This window comes from Zea mays, chromosome 5 (assembly GCF_902167145.1).
Source record: "Zea mays cultivar B73 chromosome 5, Zm-B73-REFERENCE-NAM-5.0, whole genome shotgun sequence".
Classification (NCBI taxonomy): Eukaryota; Viridiplantae; Streptophyta; class Magnoliopsida; order Poales; family Poaceae; genus Zea; species Zea mays.
Window position 1 is genome coordinate 188,166,432 of NC_050100.1, and position 16,477 is coordinate 188,182,908.

At 41.7% G+C, this 16,477-nt stretch overlaps 1 protein-coding gene across 1 annotated transcript; it reads right to left on the bottom strand.

Moving 5' to 3' along the window:
• Positions 1-3,961: 3,961 nt before the first annotated feature.
• On the bottom strand, positions 3,962-12,508 carry LOC100278954 (uncharacterized). The gene is made up of 5 exons (NM_001360923.1): positions 12,244-12,508; positions 8,341-8,479; positions 5,458-7,254; positions 4,921-5,107; positions 3,962-4,841 (listed from the first exon to the last, which is right to left on the bottom strand). The coding sequence occupies exons 2-5, from the start codon at positions 8,347-8,349 to the stop codon at positions 4,177-4,179; spliced, it is 2,658 nt and encodes an 885-aa protein (NP_001347852.1). The 5' UTR covers positions 8,350-8,479; positions 12,244-12,508; the 3' UTR covers positions 3,962-4,176.
• Positions 12,509-16,477: the final 3,969 nt, after the last annotated feature.

Sequence of the window (16,477 nt, forward strand, 5' to 3'; positions counted from 1 at the left end):
AGGATCTCGGGCGGGAGCATATCCATGCGGTGGATCCAGTCAACGCGGGCGAGCTCCGCGCCTTCGGTTGCGGGACCGACGGAGGATAGGGACGGGCCCCACTGGTAGCGACCCCCACACGTGCATGCGCGGAACAGAAGGGAGGAGGCGCGAGCACGAAGGATCCCAACGAATTTTCACTGGATCGAGCTTCGCGGATATCACGCCAGGAAGAGAAGCAGTGTCCAACTGAAAAGCAAATAGAGGAGGGAGACGACCCTGAGCATGGGGCCCGCAAGTCAGCGATAGCACATTAGTGCACGCAACGGCTGGGACACAAGGTAGATGGGCCGTCAGGAGGGAAAAGAGGCCCATTCGGTAGAAAATTGCTTTCTCTTTTTTTATTCTTTTCTTCCTTTCTCTTTTTTTATCCCAAGTTTAAATCCAAACTTGATTGTGAACTTTGGATTTTAGGTTAAATATTCAAATTGAAACTGTTAATATGGGAAGACACATTTATGCATATTTTTTTCTTTATTTTTTTTTCTAGGGTTCTCCTTTCTCTCTTCTCTATTTTCTATTTTATTTTCATTTTCAAATTCTAGTTTTTAAATTAGGTTTAGCTCCAATTTCGACTTTAATACATTTTTATCATTATTATTATTATCATTAAATGCACAAACAAATAACTCCAACATGATGCACTATTTCCTTTATTTAATATAATTGTTGGTAGTCAATGTGACCCCATGATTTAAATATGCAAAATGAGAAAAACAACACAAGTAGTCTAATAAATTTTCCCCCAATTCTTATACATTCTACAACTCTAATTTTTTTGGGTATTACAAAGGGTATGGATAATACCCACCTTTATTTGTACATGTCTACCTGACGTCCGACAGGTAGAGGTCCTTGCCCACTAATATATCCACAGTTAAAGAAATTATTTTATACCCGCTTTTATATAAGATAAAATATGTCGAGTATTCGGGTTTCATGTACCATTGTTATCTCTATAAAAACTCTATATTAAATATGGTTGCATGCACCCTTAGTTGCTTTGGTATATCTTAGTATGTCTGCTTCGGCCATGGTGCTCATCCCTCTGCGTTGGATTTTGTGACATTGTGTCGAGGCTCATCGGTGGCAGCGGTGGTCCAAATGGTGCGTTCGGATGCTTTCATGTTTGTTGAAATAATGCATCTTCGGTTGTTAAAATTGTCTGCTTCGGTCATGGTGCTCATCCCTCTGTGTTGGATTTTGTGACGTTGTGCGTTTGGATGCTTTCATGTATATAAAACCCAATTAAACGAAGGGTCTTTTGATAGGCCTCTAAGAGGCTAAATGAAAAACACAAGAGACGAACTCTTCGTGAAGAGTCGGTCTCTACATGGCTCTCTATACATTTTGTGTCTTGATTCTATTTATTATCTAGAGCATCGAGATTACATCATACAGTTTCTTAGGGCATGTACAACTCTGAGACGGTGAAACAATTTTCTAAGTACACGAGACAACAAAGAAATAGTATGGTACAACCCTGAGTTTCTGAATCATAAATGCAGATAAGAGACAATGCGTATGAAGAATTGTGTAAAGACGGGTTCTTCGCGAAAAGCATGTCTCTTGTATTTTTGTAGAGACCCCTCAAGAAACCCCCTATTAAATGGGGTTGTACACGCCCTTAGTTGTTTCTTATATTTAACAAACCGTTCCAAGGTCTCATGGTTGCACATGCCCTTATATGTCCACATTAACTCTCAAATTAATCGATCATCTAGATTTTTTTTTACTTTTAAACTGGTTCATTCAAAGTCTAGATTCGAGTCCATGATTATTGTAAGTCCAATTAAAATGAACTACTTGAAAGGTCAAAGGGCCTAGACTATTTTGAGAGTTCATAGACCTAAAATAATAATGCAGAAAAAAATTAAGGACTTGTGGTCATTTCACTCTATATAAAAGTGTTCAACGTGCTCAATACCTTTGATGTCCTTTTTATCAGAAAATGTAAGTTACATTCCGCTTCCTATGTCATGGATTCAACTAGTGGTTATTGCAATTCCAGCCTTAAGTAATAATAGCAAGTTCTCAAAAAGCTTCCAAAATGAAAAACAAGAACACATCAATATAAACATAAGTTTGTTAGCGAAGATGACCATCCATGTTTGGTAAAGATTCCATTGTTACTGTCCCTTAAATATGACTTTCTCAGTTTAACATCAGTTTGTCATATTTCTTACTCCCTCACTCTCAAAATATAATTCGTTTTAGACTAGACATAAATTCATTAATCAATCTATGAATATAGTTTATATATATATATATATATATATATATATATATATATATATTCATTATATACATTCATTTGAATATGGATAAAAAAGAACTTGAAAGAACTATATTTTTGGAACGTCCATTGGGATTTGAACCATAAGTCTCTAAGAACAAAGCTGTCACTTCTAAGACTGTCTCCAACACACACTGTAAAACGTTCTGTCCGCTAAATATACCGTGTAGTCAGCTACTTTACTCCTCCAGCAAGGTCCGCTAAAAGGTTTTCTATCTTAGCAGATGGTACAGTCGTCCTCCAAATATGGTGCCTTCCTATGCGCACGCTAAATCGTCTTCGTCCTGTCATCGCGGCTCGCTCCGACTTGTTCTTTGATCTCGAGACGATGCTCCGAAGTCGCATCCATGTGGCTTCTTCATCGGCATGCTACTGGCCTAGATAGCCTCAGCTTGGTCGAAGCCACTACACCTCTCACCGCTGCACCGGCGTGGCCGCGGGGCGCGCTGCACCGGCGTGGCCGCGGGGCGCACACGCGCCACCGGTTTCGGGCAAGATCCATGGCGATGTACACCTTGCCGCGAAAATGGCCGAAAGCGGCAAGGCGATGATGCATGTAGCTGGTGGCTGGCATTTGAGACCTCCCGTGCGACAAGGGTGCGAGTTGCAGGTGGCTTGTGGTTGTCTTCTCGTGTGCATACGTGAATGAGACATCTACGGCAGCCATCCAACGACACACTCATAGTGTTTGAGGAAATGCTCCAGCCAGCGGCCACAATATTAATGTCGTTGTGTAATCCTCAAATGACTAAATTCTATTAATTAAGTTAATACATTAAAGATGATGAGATATAGAGGATGAATTTTAGAAGACGTGGCTAGAGACGGTAAAGATATAGAAGACGAAATCTTTTAGAGTGTGCTGTAAAGAAAGAGGAATATTCTTTTAGAGGATGAAATTTAGGATACGTTGCTGGAGATAGCCTAACCACTATAGCTTGTGTTAATTTATGTTATATAAAGAAACCATATCAATGTATGGGTAACTAACTAGTATAGATAATACATTAATAGACCTGTAACAACACCGGTCCAGTTCAGCCCAGCCCAAACAAAGATCACAGGTTTCCAGTAGCTAGGTTGTGGCCCAAAAGCCTGAAGGGATCCATAGAAGGGTAGTCCTCGTTTCCTTCTTTCTCTAGCGACCGTCGTTCTCATTTCCTCTTCCATGTCACGACCGTGACGGTGCCGAACGTGAACGGTGTCGATCCTCACCAGGGGCCAAGGGGCGTAACATTCCAGATCTCATCGAAGTTCGAAACCCAGATATACTCCTACTTCGTACGGATACGCGATACGCCATTTTATATGAAAATATATTATATATAGCAAAATAAAATTCATACACAAGTTGTAAACATTACTAAACATTTGTAAAAAAAGTTATATTGGCTAATTATTAATAATAATTGTCTTCGAATATTCTCCAATCTTTATTATGAGTCGTTTTGTCTTTTGAGGTATGTAGTGTTTACATTACATTTTACTATGCGCCTAATAAATACATTCTCAATGAGATAATATATGCTCCACAGCACTTATTAATCTGGCAAAACCTTTCGCTGCTCTTGCTCATTAACAATGAACGAACAATGTGAAATGCACAAACAGCAGATCCCACCATGGAAAGTTTGGCTCACTTTATTTTGCCTACAAAACTTCTCATGAACTGCACAATTACCATGTTCTCATCTACCAGAAGTTTATACAAACTTTGTAATACAAGAAGCAGAACCAGCTAGAAAGAGAACCAGGGGGGAATGGATACGGCGGCGAACGACCGGTGTAGCTGCAAAACAAGAGCATACACAAACCAGCTGCTCCGTGGAAAGTTTTACCAGTCACAATCGATATCTCACCACTGAAAACAGACTGTAAAAATCCAGCACCGCTTCTTCAACCAGCTCCTCCATTACTCCCCCTTCGAGCTCCTCGGTGATGACAACCACCTGCGCCATCATCAGTTTCACCCACCCTCTTGCTTCGACCTCCTGCTTCACAATTCTGTCCAGTATGATCCCAGCATTATCTCTCTTGCTCACCACAAACATCCGTGCCCCGTGTATCCAGTCCTTGAGAATACTCCAGACCTCCACCCCCAGATCAGGAGATGAGGTGCCCCTCCATGTTCTGGAACTTCTTTTACTCCATGGGAGGGCGCTCAGTAAGGCGTTCTCACCGATCTCAATTAGAGCAACATTCACGCAGTCAAAAAGAAGCCTTCTGTATGAACTTTTCTCCTGCAGCTGAGATACTTTGTTACGCAGCACCGGGTCAAGAGGGTGATCAGGTAAATGCCAGCCGGCGAAAACCATACGTGACTGTGAAGTGCCTAATCCAGCTGATGACATTATATTTTGCACAAGGACGTGGCACTCTGACTCATCATCATCTGCATCAGGGAGAAGAGAACTCGGTCTTGGGTTACAAAGTGACTGTGACTCTGAGGCGGTGTCATCCAATGACAAGAAACGGGCCACAGTTTCAATTGCTGAAGATCTTGATACTGCTTATAAATCAGACGCAATCAACATATAAACCAGACCGAGTAATGGAGAATTTTGATACAGAAAAACAAGACTTACTCGCATTCTTGGAAGTAGTTGTTCCAAGTGTTTCAGGCTCATTACAACTGCTATCTTCAGAGGGTGCATCAAGAACTGAGGTAGGGCTTGGTTGATCACGGTTACCATTTAGGCATTTGTTTACTCCTAGTTTATCCAGGTTTCCGGTTGAACTGCCCAATGAAACAGATGCACCAGAAGTTGTTCTCTGTAATGCAGTTTCTTATCAGTTGTTTTCAGGCCAAAAAGTTCAAGATGCAGTCATACAGTTCTTATGCAGGAATAAACAGGTAGTGATAAGTCAACCCACTCAACAACAAAGGCACTCCAGCAATGATGTTTCTTACGCAAGAACAGAAGAATATAACATTGGTCTTCCTATGTTCCAAATTATAAGACATTTTGGCTTTTCTAAAAAAAATGTAGTTTTTACTACACTTAGATATATACACTATGTCTAGATACATAATAAAAGCAATATATCTAGAAAAGCCAAAACATCTTATACTTTGTAACAGAGAGAGTATTAAACTTGCATGATATTCGAGAAATGCTTACATCTGGTATGCTAGTTGATATTCGTGTCGAAAAACTATTGAATTCATCATCGTAATGCATCGCTTTCTCGATGGCATCCATTTTATGATTGCAGTCCTGTCTATTATGAGTAATACAGCCTTCAAGCCCCTCAGCAATACAATCAGATTGATGATAAGCAGGCATCTGCCTTCTTGGCCTTTTACTTTTAGACAAGAAAAAATCTGAAACTCTTCCCTTGAAAGCTGATTTTCCTTTATTTGACACAACAGCCACTTTAAGTTTGCAGCTCTCAGGATTTGAAGCTTGCATGTTCACCGTCATGTTATCAGACGTGGATGAAATCACTGGAACAGATTTTGATCTTGGCAATTTCGAAGATCTCTCCCCATTGTCACCATTTTTTCTAGAAGTAGTTACATTTGTAGAACGTGTAGTCAGTTCATTCTCCAGGCCACATGACTGGTTGCTGGAAACATAAAACATCCCAGTGGTGGCCTCGTCTTCCTTTGCTTCCTTAATGGAGAGCATCTCACCTAACGTGCATTTTCTTCTCGACAGTTGCACTTGACTCATCTCATTGCATGTAACCATTGACCATCGCTCTGAAATCTGTTTTTTGGCCTCCGTTACAACTGACGACTCAGAAAAGTGGGATATTTTGCTAAAGGATGAACTTGAGCATTGACCTTCATATCTTCTTATGTAATTCCATGAGTGTCTTGACAGAGGGCTACCTCCCTCGGAGTCACTGAGGGTATCACAATCTTCAATATAGTTGATTTCAGAGCCACTGGTATAATCAACTTCTGAATCACTGAATGAGCTTTCATCTCCCCCATATCCATTTGAGTATGCAGAAGATAATAAAGAATCATCTCTTTGGTGACATCCATCTTGCCGGCACTGCATCATACCATGCACTAGTCCTGCAGATCCTATGGATGCCTGGTTATCATCTAATGATCCATTGAGACTGTTACGGTTAGGTAACTGAAATGAAGTTGCCCTGGATGTCAGCTTTGCCTTTGATATACCTGGCTTCCCTGGGGTAGGCCTCAAAAGGATTATTCTACTTGGTTGGGAAGGTATCTCTTCCTTTGAACTAGGAATCTGATGGAACCTTCTCATCTTCAATACATTTTGCTTACCAATTTCTGCTCTGGGTCGTCTTATGCCATCACTATCAACAGATCTAATTGGTTTCAGCACTGTAATGCGTTTTGTTTGAGGCGGTGCTTGGTTTGCATGAAGCCCACTCGACTGTCTTGAGAATGTGGGGTTATGTTCTTCAGGAAATTCAAGAAATAAATCTCTATTTGAACATGGAAAAACAAGAGCTTCAGGCAACTCCTTTGTACAAAGGAGCTTCTCTTCAATAGCTAACTGTTCTGGTTCCATGATCTTGTCTCGTGCAATATTGAATTGCTCACTCTTGTTCTCGGAAGACCATCCTTTCTGTGAAGTTCTATCATGAAAACAGTCTGTTCCCGGTTGTCCTTCAGATACTTCAAAAACATCATTGTATTCGATTTTTTCATGACAGGATTGGTAGTTTTGTGTCTTCGACATTATAAAGTGATGGTGTTCTTTTCCCTGTAAGGTGTTGTTTGTGGCATTCAAATCTCTACTCAAGTCACTTACGGTATGGTGTACAGTTGGTTCTTTAGTAGGTAAATCCTCCTCAAGACCCATTAATCTGGCAATGACACTTGGATGTCTTCTCTTTGACTCTGCTTCTTTAGACATCTCCTTCTCTAGTAACATTTTTAATGATGATGTGTTACATTTTCTGCTTGAAGAATTGTCATCGTCACCCTGTAGATAAACCGCAATATCACAAACAATGATCAAGGCAAACATCAATTTTATATATTATTTTCAGGCACTTCAGGAGAAAATTTTCTATTAGCACTAACTAATAGCAAATCTTTACATGTAGGGATATACTAGTTAGTTGCTCGTGCTACGGTTTCTATATATCATACAGATAGACATCCCTTTATATAGCACAAACCAACACGAGCTCAAGTGGTTATGAGGCAAGCGCTTGTTCCATGCGACCATGGTTTGAACCCCAACGAGCGTGCTCTATTTTTGGATTATTTGCTGGCACACGCGGGGACTGTATGACGCTCGGTGGGCACATGGGGAGGGGGACAACGCACGACGAAACTTCCACTTTAAAGGTGTAGTGATATTTCCCTTTCAATTTTCAAACGGTGTTGTATCAAAAGCTCCCTACAGTCCTTATCAGTTGAAAATTCACCAGTATAAGTGTGAGGAAACAAAATTCTAAAATAAATTTTGTATATGACATTCACAAGTTTTTCCTCAACAGGACTGGTAATTTTCTTCAATTCTGAGATGATTCTTTGAACTGATAGTCCTGAGAGGAGAAACGCTGAATAAGGTATTTTGATGTAAATGATACAAAGTAAAAGGTTAGTGCCTGGATAAACTTGACTTATAAAAATAATCCAATCAATAAAAAGTAGGAACGGCAGAATAAATGATTGTTTTGCCATTATCTGAAAACACAAGGTATAATACTACAATCAACTACTTTTTTTCTCGAAAACAGAGGGGAACTGCACCTTAAAATATATTAAGAAGAACACCGGTCTATAGAAGAACGAAATACAAATCACTCCTTACGGAGGCCAGAAACAGCAAAACAAGAACTACTCGTTGAATGCAATACAGTATCATCTATGATTTATCCCAACATAAAAAAGAACGATGACAATTTTTTAACAGCATGCCAGATCTTATTCCCAATGAATCCCGCGATTATTTTTTAAAAGTAGCCCTCCATCATTACATCCAAATGTCACAAAAGTAATAGAATAAATATAGGGCCTACTCAAGAAGTGCCCAAAAGAGATTATAAGTGATATGTACCATCTCCATGAGCGTGATCAATTACTGGCTTTATTTCATACATTCTGGTACATTGTTCAAACTTCAAATCAATTGATCAATTTCTCCTGATAAAATGTAGCTCACCCAGCTTAAAACAGTCCATTTGGAACATGAAACCCTGAAAAGCAAACAAAAAGATCTGAAACTCCATGAACCATATGTGAGTTGTATGACTGAAACCAAGTAAATAAACCATACGATCAGATCACAGCCCTTGCCAGGTGACTAGGTAAACTCTAAGAGCAGGAAAATTTCAGTAGAATAGTGGTCAGCTAGCACTAACATAATAATACTTGAGAGGAATGGTAACTGCAATGAATATATTTCAGGAGACTCTTAGCGTCTAAAGCCCTTAGGATTTAGATGACGTTTGGTTCACGAAACGTAACGTAAATGGTAATGGTAATGATTCTGTCAAGGGCGTCGGCCCCTAGGGTAGCTGGCCCTCGACTACGGAGATTGCAGTCTCGGTCCGTCTTCTCCAGCGAGGTTAGTCATCTCTGCCGCAGGCTTGATGGAAACTGGGGAGAGGGGATTAGACTGGTAATAAATTGCTTGATTATTCCCTGCTGCCATGCGGCTTACAAATAGCCCTAGTGCTAACCAACTCTTCCTAAAAACTCTCATCTAATCTTACTCTCCTGGACTTGTCTAATGCTAACTACCTCTCCTCAAATCTCTCATCTAAATTTTATTCTCTGGACTTATTCAAACCGGCTCCTAATCAGCCCCTGGCTGTTGGCGCCTCCTTGTGGCCTGCGCGCTCGGCCGCCCTACGCACGTCGCGGGTGTGCCTGCGTCTGCTGTACATGCGGCCCCACATGATAGATTCACACTCGATTACGAGAGGTAACAAGTTTGAATAGGACGGTATCAGTTTCTAGTGTGGTATCTGATTAGTGATTACGGTTGGACTTAAACAAATATGGTTTAACGTTATCGGTTACCGTTTACGTTACAAATATGTGAATCAAACAGCACCTTAAATGCAAGGGGTACCAGATACAAAAAGGCTGTTGCCATTACTGTAGGAAGATGCTCATTGGGAAAACTTCAAGAGACACATTTTGCATGCACTTTTAGTCCAGATTGGTGCAAAAGAGAAGCACAGTTTATGGCCTCTTCTTGTCCAACTTTATTTACACAAAAAGAAAATCAGCACAGAGAACTAAAATATTCGAGGTGGACAGAGCAGCCCTTGGCGGTATGGAATAGTAAAAGTCTAGCAGAGTAGCAGACAAAAAGACAAAATAAAAGCAAGTCCACAGAGCCAATGAACACAAGTAACAACGATATGGACGCATAAGGACATGACATCAACGAGTCCTCATGTACTCCTAAAAGGAATCTTGCAGAAAAGACAACAATCTCTGAAAACTGCATTTTGGTCAGGTATAACAGTTAATGGAAGGCAGAATGGTAATAAGAGTGACCTGAAAAATACCAATCAAGAGCACAGATTTCGAATGTTTTACTCTTACTCTGAACAGACAAGTGCGAAAGCTAAAAAAATGGCACAGAATAACTATGAAGCCATGGACAACCAAAATAATGCCAAGATTTACAGGTGACAGAGGAATCTCTGCAGTCTGCACCAACGCCATCCTTAAAGGCTCCAGATTTTCTCTGGAACTCTTGTCAGCACCTTGAATCTTGACAGGAAAAGAAAAGGGTAATGATGCTGTGATAGAGTAGAGGCCATGCACTCTACTTCCTCCGTCCCAAAATAGTTACCGCTATGGTATTTATGTCGATCAATTCCTCGTATATATTTTATCAAAGTAAAAAAAAAAAGTTGACTCCTCGAAATCCGAGAATGACAAATATTTAGGGACGAAGCGAGAACTATTTTGGAACAGAGGGACTACTTTGAATAAAATATGTAATCAAGAATAAGAATATTGAGACGTTTAGGTATGTATGTCTCCACATGTGCCCTGAAACCGAGACAATTCCCCCATGCAGCAATGCTGCAGTGTCTGCAGATTAAAATACACCATGAACCATAAACTTTGTCTTGGTTTGCTCATTGCTGACTCTTAGGCCCAGTTTGGTGGAGCTTTAGCCAGTTCGTCTCCTCTGTGGACTGTAGGCAAGAATTGCTTTTACCTCTTTCTCTAAATACACTGGACCAGTGAAGCCATTAATTTTTGCTTTGCTGGCTCTGGCTGTTCCATGCATTATGGTACGAAGCCGGAGTCAATGCTAAACAAGCCTTCGTATATTCTAGTACCACTTTGGGCCCCTTTGGCAGAGCTTCAAAGCCGGCTTTAGTACCTCCGGCTTCTACAAATCTACAGGCCCTACCAAATGGCTACCAAAAAAACAACTTTGCACGAGAAGCAGCCATGAAGCTTAAGCCGTTTTTGTTCTACACATCTGGAGGGGGGGGGGGGGGGGGGGAACCGGCTCCTCTTCTGTCGCCAGATTGTGGCAGCTGTTCTGTCAAACATTAACTTTTGTATGTGTTGCTTCATCGGAGAAGCTGTTCAAAGACAGCATATGCATCCTAGTGGTACGTAAATGTTCAAAGACACATTGAAGCGTACAGGAAACTGAAGAACTACAGTCTACAGAGCACGAAATTATTGCCAAATGGTACGTAAATGAGTCAAAAACAGCATATGCAGGTCTGAACTTTTATGTGTTGCTTCTTTTGGAAAATGATGGAGTGCATATAGAGGTGACATAATAATGACACAACAGGCGTCATATGCGTGGGCACTGCATTTCAGTCACTGAATACTAACTTGTTTTATTTTCTTATTTCTCCAAACAAGTACTGAATCATAAAACTTCAAAAACTATCTTTTCAATCAAGCACTGAATCATAGAAATGTTTTTACCCAATTTAACTTCCCAGAACCAAGCGCCGACTCATAACTTAGCCTGAAATTACTACATGTATACATACCATACCACGAAAGCACGAATACACAGCAAAAGGAAATGCTCGGACTCTACAAGAGACAACTCGAATTGAATCGGGAGGTGGCATGTCGACATCAAACTCGATTGTCGTACCCCGCGGAAGTCACAGCAAGAGAGCGGCTCAAACCACGGGGGGGGGGGGGGGGGGGGGGGGGGGGGGGGGGGGGGGGGGGGGGGGGGGGGGGGGGGGGGGGGGGGAACCGGCTCCTCTTCTGTCGCCAGATTGTGGCAGCTGTTCTGTCAAACATTAACTTTTGTATGTGTTGCTTCATCGGAGAAGCTGTTCAAAGACAGCATATGCATCCTAGTGGTACGTAAATGTTCAAAGACACATTGAAGCGTACAGGAAACTGAAGAACTACAGTCTACAGAGCACGAAATTATTGCCAAATGGTACGTAAATGAGTCAAAAACAGCATATGCAGGTCTGAACTTTTATGTGTTGCTTCTTTTGGAAAATGATGGAGTGCATATAGAGGTGACATAATAATGACACAACAGGCGTCATATGCGTGGGCACTGCATTTCAGTCACTGAATACTAACTTGTTTTATTTTCTTATTTCTCCAAACAAGTACTGAATCATAAAACTTCAAAAACTATCTTTTCAATCAAGCACTGAATCATAGAAATGTTTTTACCCAATTTAACTTCCCAGAACCAAGCGCCGACTCATAACTTAGCCTGAAATTACTACATGTATACATACCATACCACGAAAGCACGAATACACAGCAAAAGGAAATGCTCGGACTCTACAAGAGACAACTCGAATTGAATCGGGAGGTGGCATGTCGACATCAAACTCGATTGTCGTACCCCGCGGAAGTCACAGCAAGAGAGCGGCTCAACCACCCCCAAGCAACCAAGCACCGTCTCCGCGTCGCGGCGAGAGAGCAAGAGATGAGGGGGGAGGAGGGAGTCTATGGATGATAGGAGCCGGATGCTAACCTCACGAGGCGCGGGCGCCGAGCATTCGCAGCCTAGTGGAGACCGGGAGAAGGAGCGGCATCGGCGGCGGCGGCGGGTTTAAGTGGGAGGGTCTGGGAGGGAGTGGGAGAGTGCTGGACTTAAGGTAGCGAGTCCTTTGCGAGCCGTTTGGTTTGGCTTGTTTTCTTTCGTCCGCAGGTGCGTGCGTTTCGTTTGCTTTTGCCGTTGCCCGCGACGCGTCGTGTGCTGCATGCGAGCGTGCGGGAAGGCCAGATACGGGACCGGTGACGACGAGGGACGTAAATGTGGTACATATACCAATTATTGTTTTTATATCTTTTCTCAAAAATACAAAATGGGAAAAATTATCATTAAAATATGACCCAACGATATTAACGGCTGTTTGGTTAATTACTTAAGTTGTCATACCTGTCTAAGGTTATATGTTCAAATTTTACACTATATATTCACATATCGAAGAGAATATTTCTACACTTTTACAGGTCATTCACAACTAAGGACCTACACAATAGAAAAAAAAAACTTATCACAAATATGGCTATAAACCAAACATATATCTAACTCGATTAAATCTATCTTACCTTAAATGTGACAGACTGTGGGAGGTGAGGCAGCAATCTAAATATACCCTAAATTTATTACAGAGAATCATAAAAATGACATGGGTCTAAAATTACTGCAATAAACATTGACCAGTAGAAGAGGATGGAGCCGAGACTAGGCGTGTCGGGCACGTGCTCGGGCTTCGGTCCATGACCCAGCATAGGAGATGACTAAGGGGGTGTTTGGTTTCTAGGGACTAATGTTTAGTCCCTTCATTTTATTCTTTTTTAGTGTATAAATTGCTAAATATAGAAACTAAAATAAAGTTTTAGTTTCTATATTTGGTAATTTTGGAACTAAAATGGAATAAAATCTAGGGACTAAACATTAGTCTCTAGAAACCAAACACCCCCTAAGGACCCTTTTGGTACGGTTTCTCTCCACTGGCTTCTTATACAGCTTTTTTTTCCACAAGCCATATCAAATGACATCTTTACATATGGCTTTAGGTGAAAAGTGTGTTTCTATTTTCTATTGGATAGATGAAGCCAAAAAATGATTTACTTAGCTTTGACTCCTATCTTTTTTGTGAAAACCCCCTCCCGTTGTTTCATCTCATCTCCACACGATCCCACTATCTGCACGTGCCTGCTTCTCGCATCCATGGAGCCCTTGCATCCCAACCGAGAAGGAGCAACCGATGCGGTGGGGCAAGGCCATGGCGCGATCGGGCAAGGCATCAATGAACCACTAATGGGATTGTGGCGGCCGACGTAGATGTTTTAGATCCGCTCGTCGACAATCCCGAACTCAGGGCTTCACACTCGGAGATAGGCCACGTCCACATGCTCATAAGCTCATTGGGCAATCTCGGGCCAAGGGCGGAGCTAGGGGCCCCTATAAAATTTGGAAAATACTATACAAATATATTGTTATCTAGTGCATTTAGATGATGGTTAGTGAAACTGGCCTCAATAACTTTGTTATCTGGTTTTGCCCCTGTCTTATGCATCAACTATTGTTCCCTTATGGTCACTGGTCCATGTGATAGCAGCCAACAAAGAACTTCACGCATGATTGTGCTTTGTGTAACCGAGATCTCTTTGTTTTTACAGTGGTTGTGCAATTTTGGCAAGCGGTCTGCTATTGGATCTCATCGGAGATCGCTCGAGACTATCTTGAAACGGAAGGCTTGCTACTGCAACAATGAGTATTCCAGTTGCTCTCATCAGTGACCTACGGTACATCACTTTAAGTTAAGACCCTGTTTGGAAACAAAGTTTTTGAAAACCACAGTTTTTGAAATACTACAGTATACTTTAGTCATGACAATACCGCAGTTTACAATACCGCAGTTTTAAAAACTGAGGTCCAGAGCTAAGTTTAGAATGCCTTAAAACAACTATAGTATTTGCAATACTTCAGTTTTGAAAACAGAGATTTTAGCTAGCTTGCCAAACACCATTCTGTATATAATACTGCAGTATTTGAGAATACTGCAGTATTCTTCCAAAACTTTGAAAAAACTTCACTCCCAAACACCCCCTAAGGAGTATTTTTCCCCATGCATTTGCGCAGAGAAAACTTGCAATGCAAACAGGTAGTTCTAAACACCTTGCAATGCAAGTCAGAAACAGCTCAGATCTAGCTTAAAAATGGTAAAACTTGGAACAGATGAACTAGCAGTAGTTCTAAGCTTTGGATAAGTTCTAAATACCCTTAGAAACCTAATAGACATATCTAGAAAAAGGTTGGAAAGCTCTGATTCAACAAATCACTATTCTGGAGTTAGTTTGAGCATAAACAGGAATATGAGTTAGAGAAATCAGATTATCCAAATTTCCTAACTTAAAATAGTTGGGGTGTCACTGATATGTTTGTCTAAGTCTTAAGAACATCCTCAAGTGCAGCCAAATCGAATTAGAGAATAATTGGACAAGTTTGCCAAATTTAGTCTAAGTCTAGAAGCACCAGACCGGTCCGATAGAGCACTGGATCGCTTACGCATAGAAGACTAAAATTTGTCAAATCTGGTGGCACACCATACCACTTGTGTAGAGAGAATGTAAATTAGACTACAGTCATTGGCTATCTGGATTGGTCCGGTGGCGCACCTTACCATATGGGTTGAACAAGTACTTTTCAGATCTCAACGGTCAGATTCGATGTGGCGCTGACGTGGCAGGTCCGGTGGTACACATGACTAGTCACTATGCAATTGTATAGTTAGAACAATAACCCGGTACAATGGAGGTTAGAGGGGCCGGTGGTACGCTAGACCAGACTGTAGGGAGTCTGGTGCACCATCTGACAGTGTAGATTTTGTCTAACCACACCAACAGTTGTTTAGGCAGTTAGGGCTAAAAATACCCCTAACCAACACATTGAAGACACATGACCTTGAGAGCACCTAGAGGGGGGTGAATAGGTGGTCCTGTGAAATCAAATACTAAATAGTCCAAAGTTGGTTATAAAAATGTTAGTTAGATCAAAACCAAGATGCTATAGTGAGAACTCTTCACTTGATTGCTCCTTTAGAGTGAGTATTAAACTTATGAACAGTAGCACAAGTGATTAAGTGAGAACTCAAGAAGAGAAACCAATCATAATTAAAAGATGGCACAAGAGACATAGTGATTTTATCCCGTGGTTCGGCTAAAGCCTACTCCACGTTGTGGTAACCTCCTTCGGTCAAGGATTGCACTCAATCCCTCTCAAGTGATCCAACGATCAAACTTGAGTGCCACAGTTTTTCTTCATTTGCAATGCTTTCCCGTTTGTGAGGAATCTCCACAAGTTGGAGCCTCTCACCCTTACAAAGTTGTTCACACAAAAAGCACAAGAGTAAGGGACAGAAAGAAACACACACAAGACTAGAATCGCAGCAAACACACGCACACAAGTCAAGATGTGAGCACAAAACACGGCGTAGGGAGTTCACAACTCAAATGGTGCTCAAATCTCTAACACAATGATCCGAGTGCGTGATGGCGAAGTCTAGGTGTCTTAGAATGATTAGAGAATGCTTGGTGTTGTGCTCCATGCGCGTAGTGGTCCCTTTTATAGCCCCAAGGCAGCTAGGAGCCGTTGGAGTTCCATTTGGAAGGCAATTCTTGCCTTCTATCGGGTGGCGCACCAGACAGTCCGGTGCACCACCGGACATGAACAGTGCTTGTCCGGTGCCCGATCTTCTTCCTTTTCTGGCGAAGCCGACCGTTGCGCCTTCGGTCCCCTTGGCGCACTGGACACTGTCCGATGCACACCGGACAGTCCGATGCGACCAAGTGATCGTTGGTTCGGCCACGTGTCGCCCGTTGATCGCGCTGCCGACCGTTGGCCACGGGTGTCGTTGGCTCACCAGACAGTCCGGTGAATTTTAGCCGTGGTGCCTCAGTGAATTCCCGAGAGTGACGAGTTTAGCGTCGGGGCCAGCCTAGGCACCAGACACTGTCCGGTGCACATCGGACAGTCCGGTGCACCCCAGGCTGGTGCATGTTTGGCTGAACTTATGCCAAACTTCTCTAATCCAATTCCACTTTTCTTGGCAATGTTTCTAGCACTTAGTGTAACACCACAAAAGCCATCAAATAAAAATAATGAATTTAGTTATTATATTAATTAGGGTCATAATTTTTTAAGTGTTTAATTATTTATTTGCATTTTGAATCAATTTTCGTTGTGTGCGCTTGAT

Bases quoted from the DNA above. Each gene is read 5' to 3' on its own strand.
- LOC100278954 (NM_001360923.1), bottom strand. The intron at 5,108-5,457 runs GTAAGCATTTCT...ACTGCATTACAG, and splicing joins TATCAACTAGCATACCAGAT to AGAACAACTTCTGGTGCATC. The intron at 4,842-4,920 runs GTAAGTCTTGTT...ATTTATAAGCAG, and splicing joins AACTACTTCCAAGAATGCGA to TATCAAGATCTTCAGCAATT.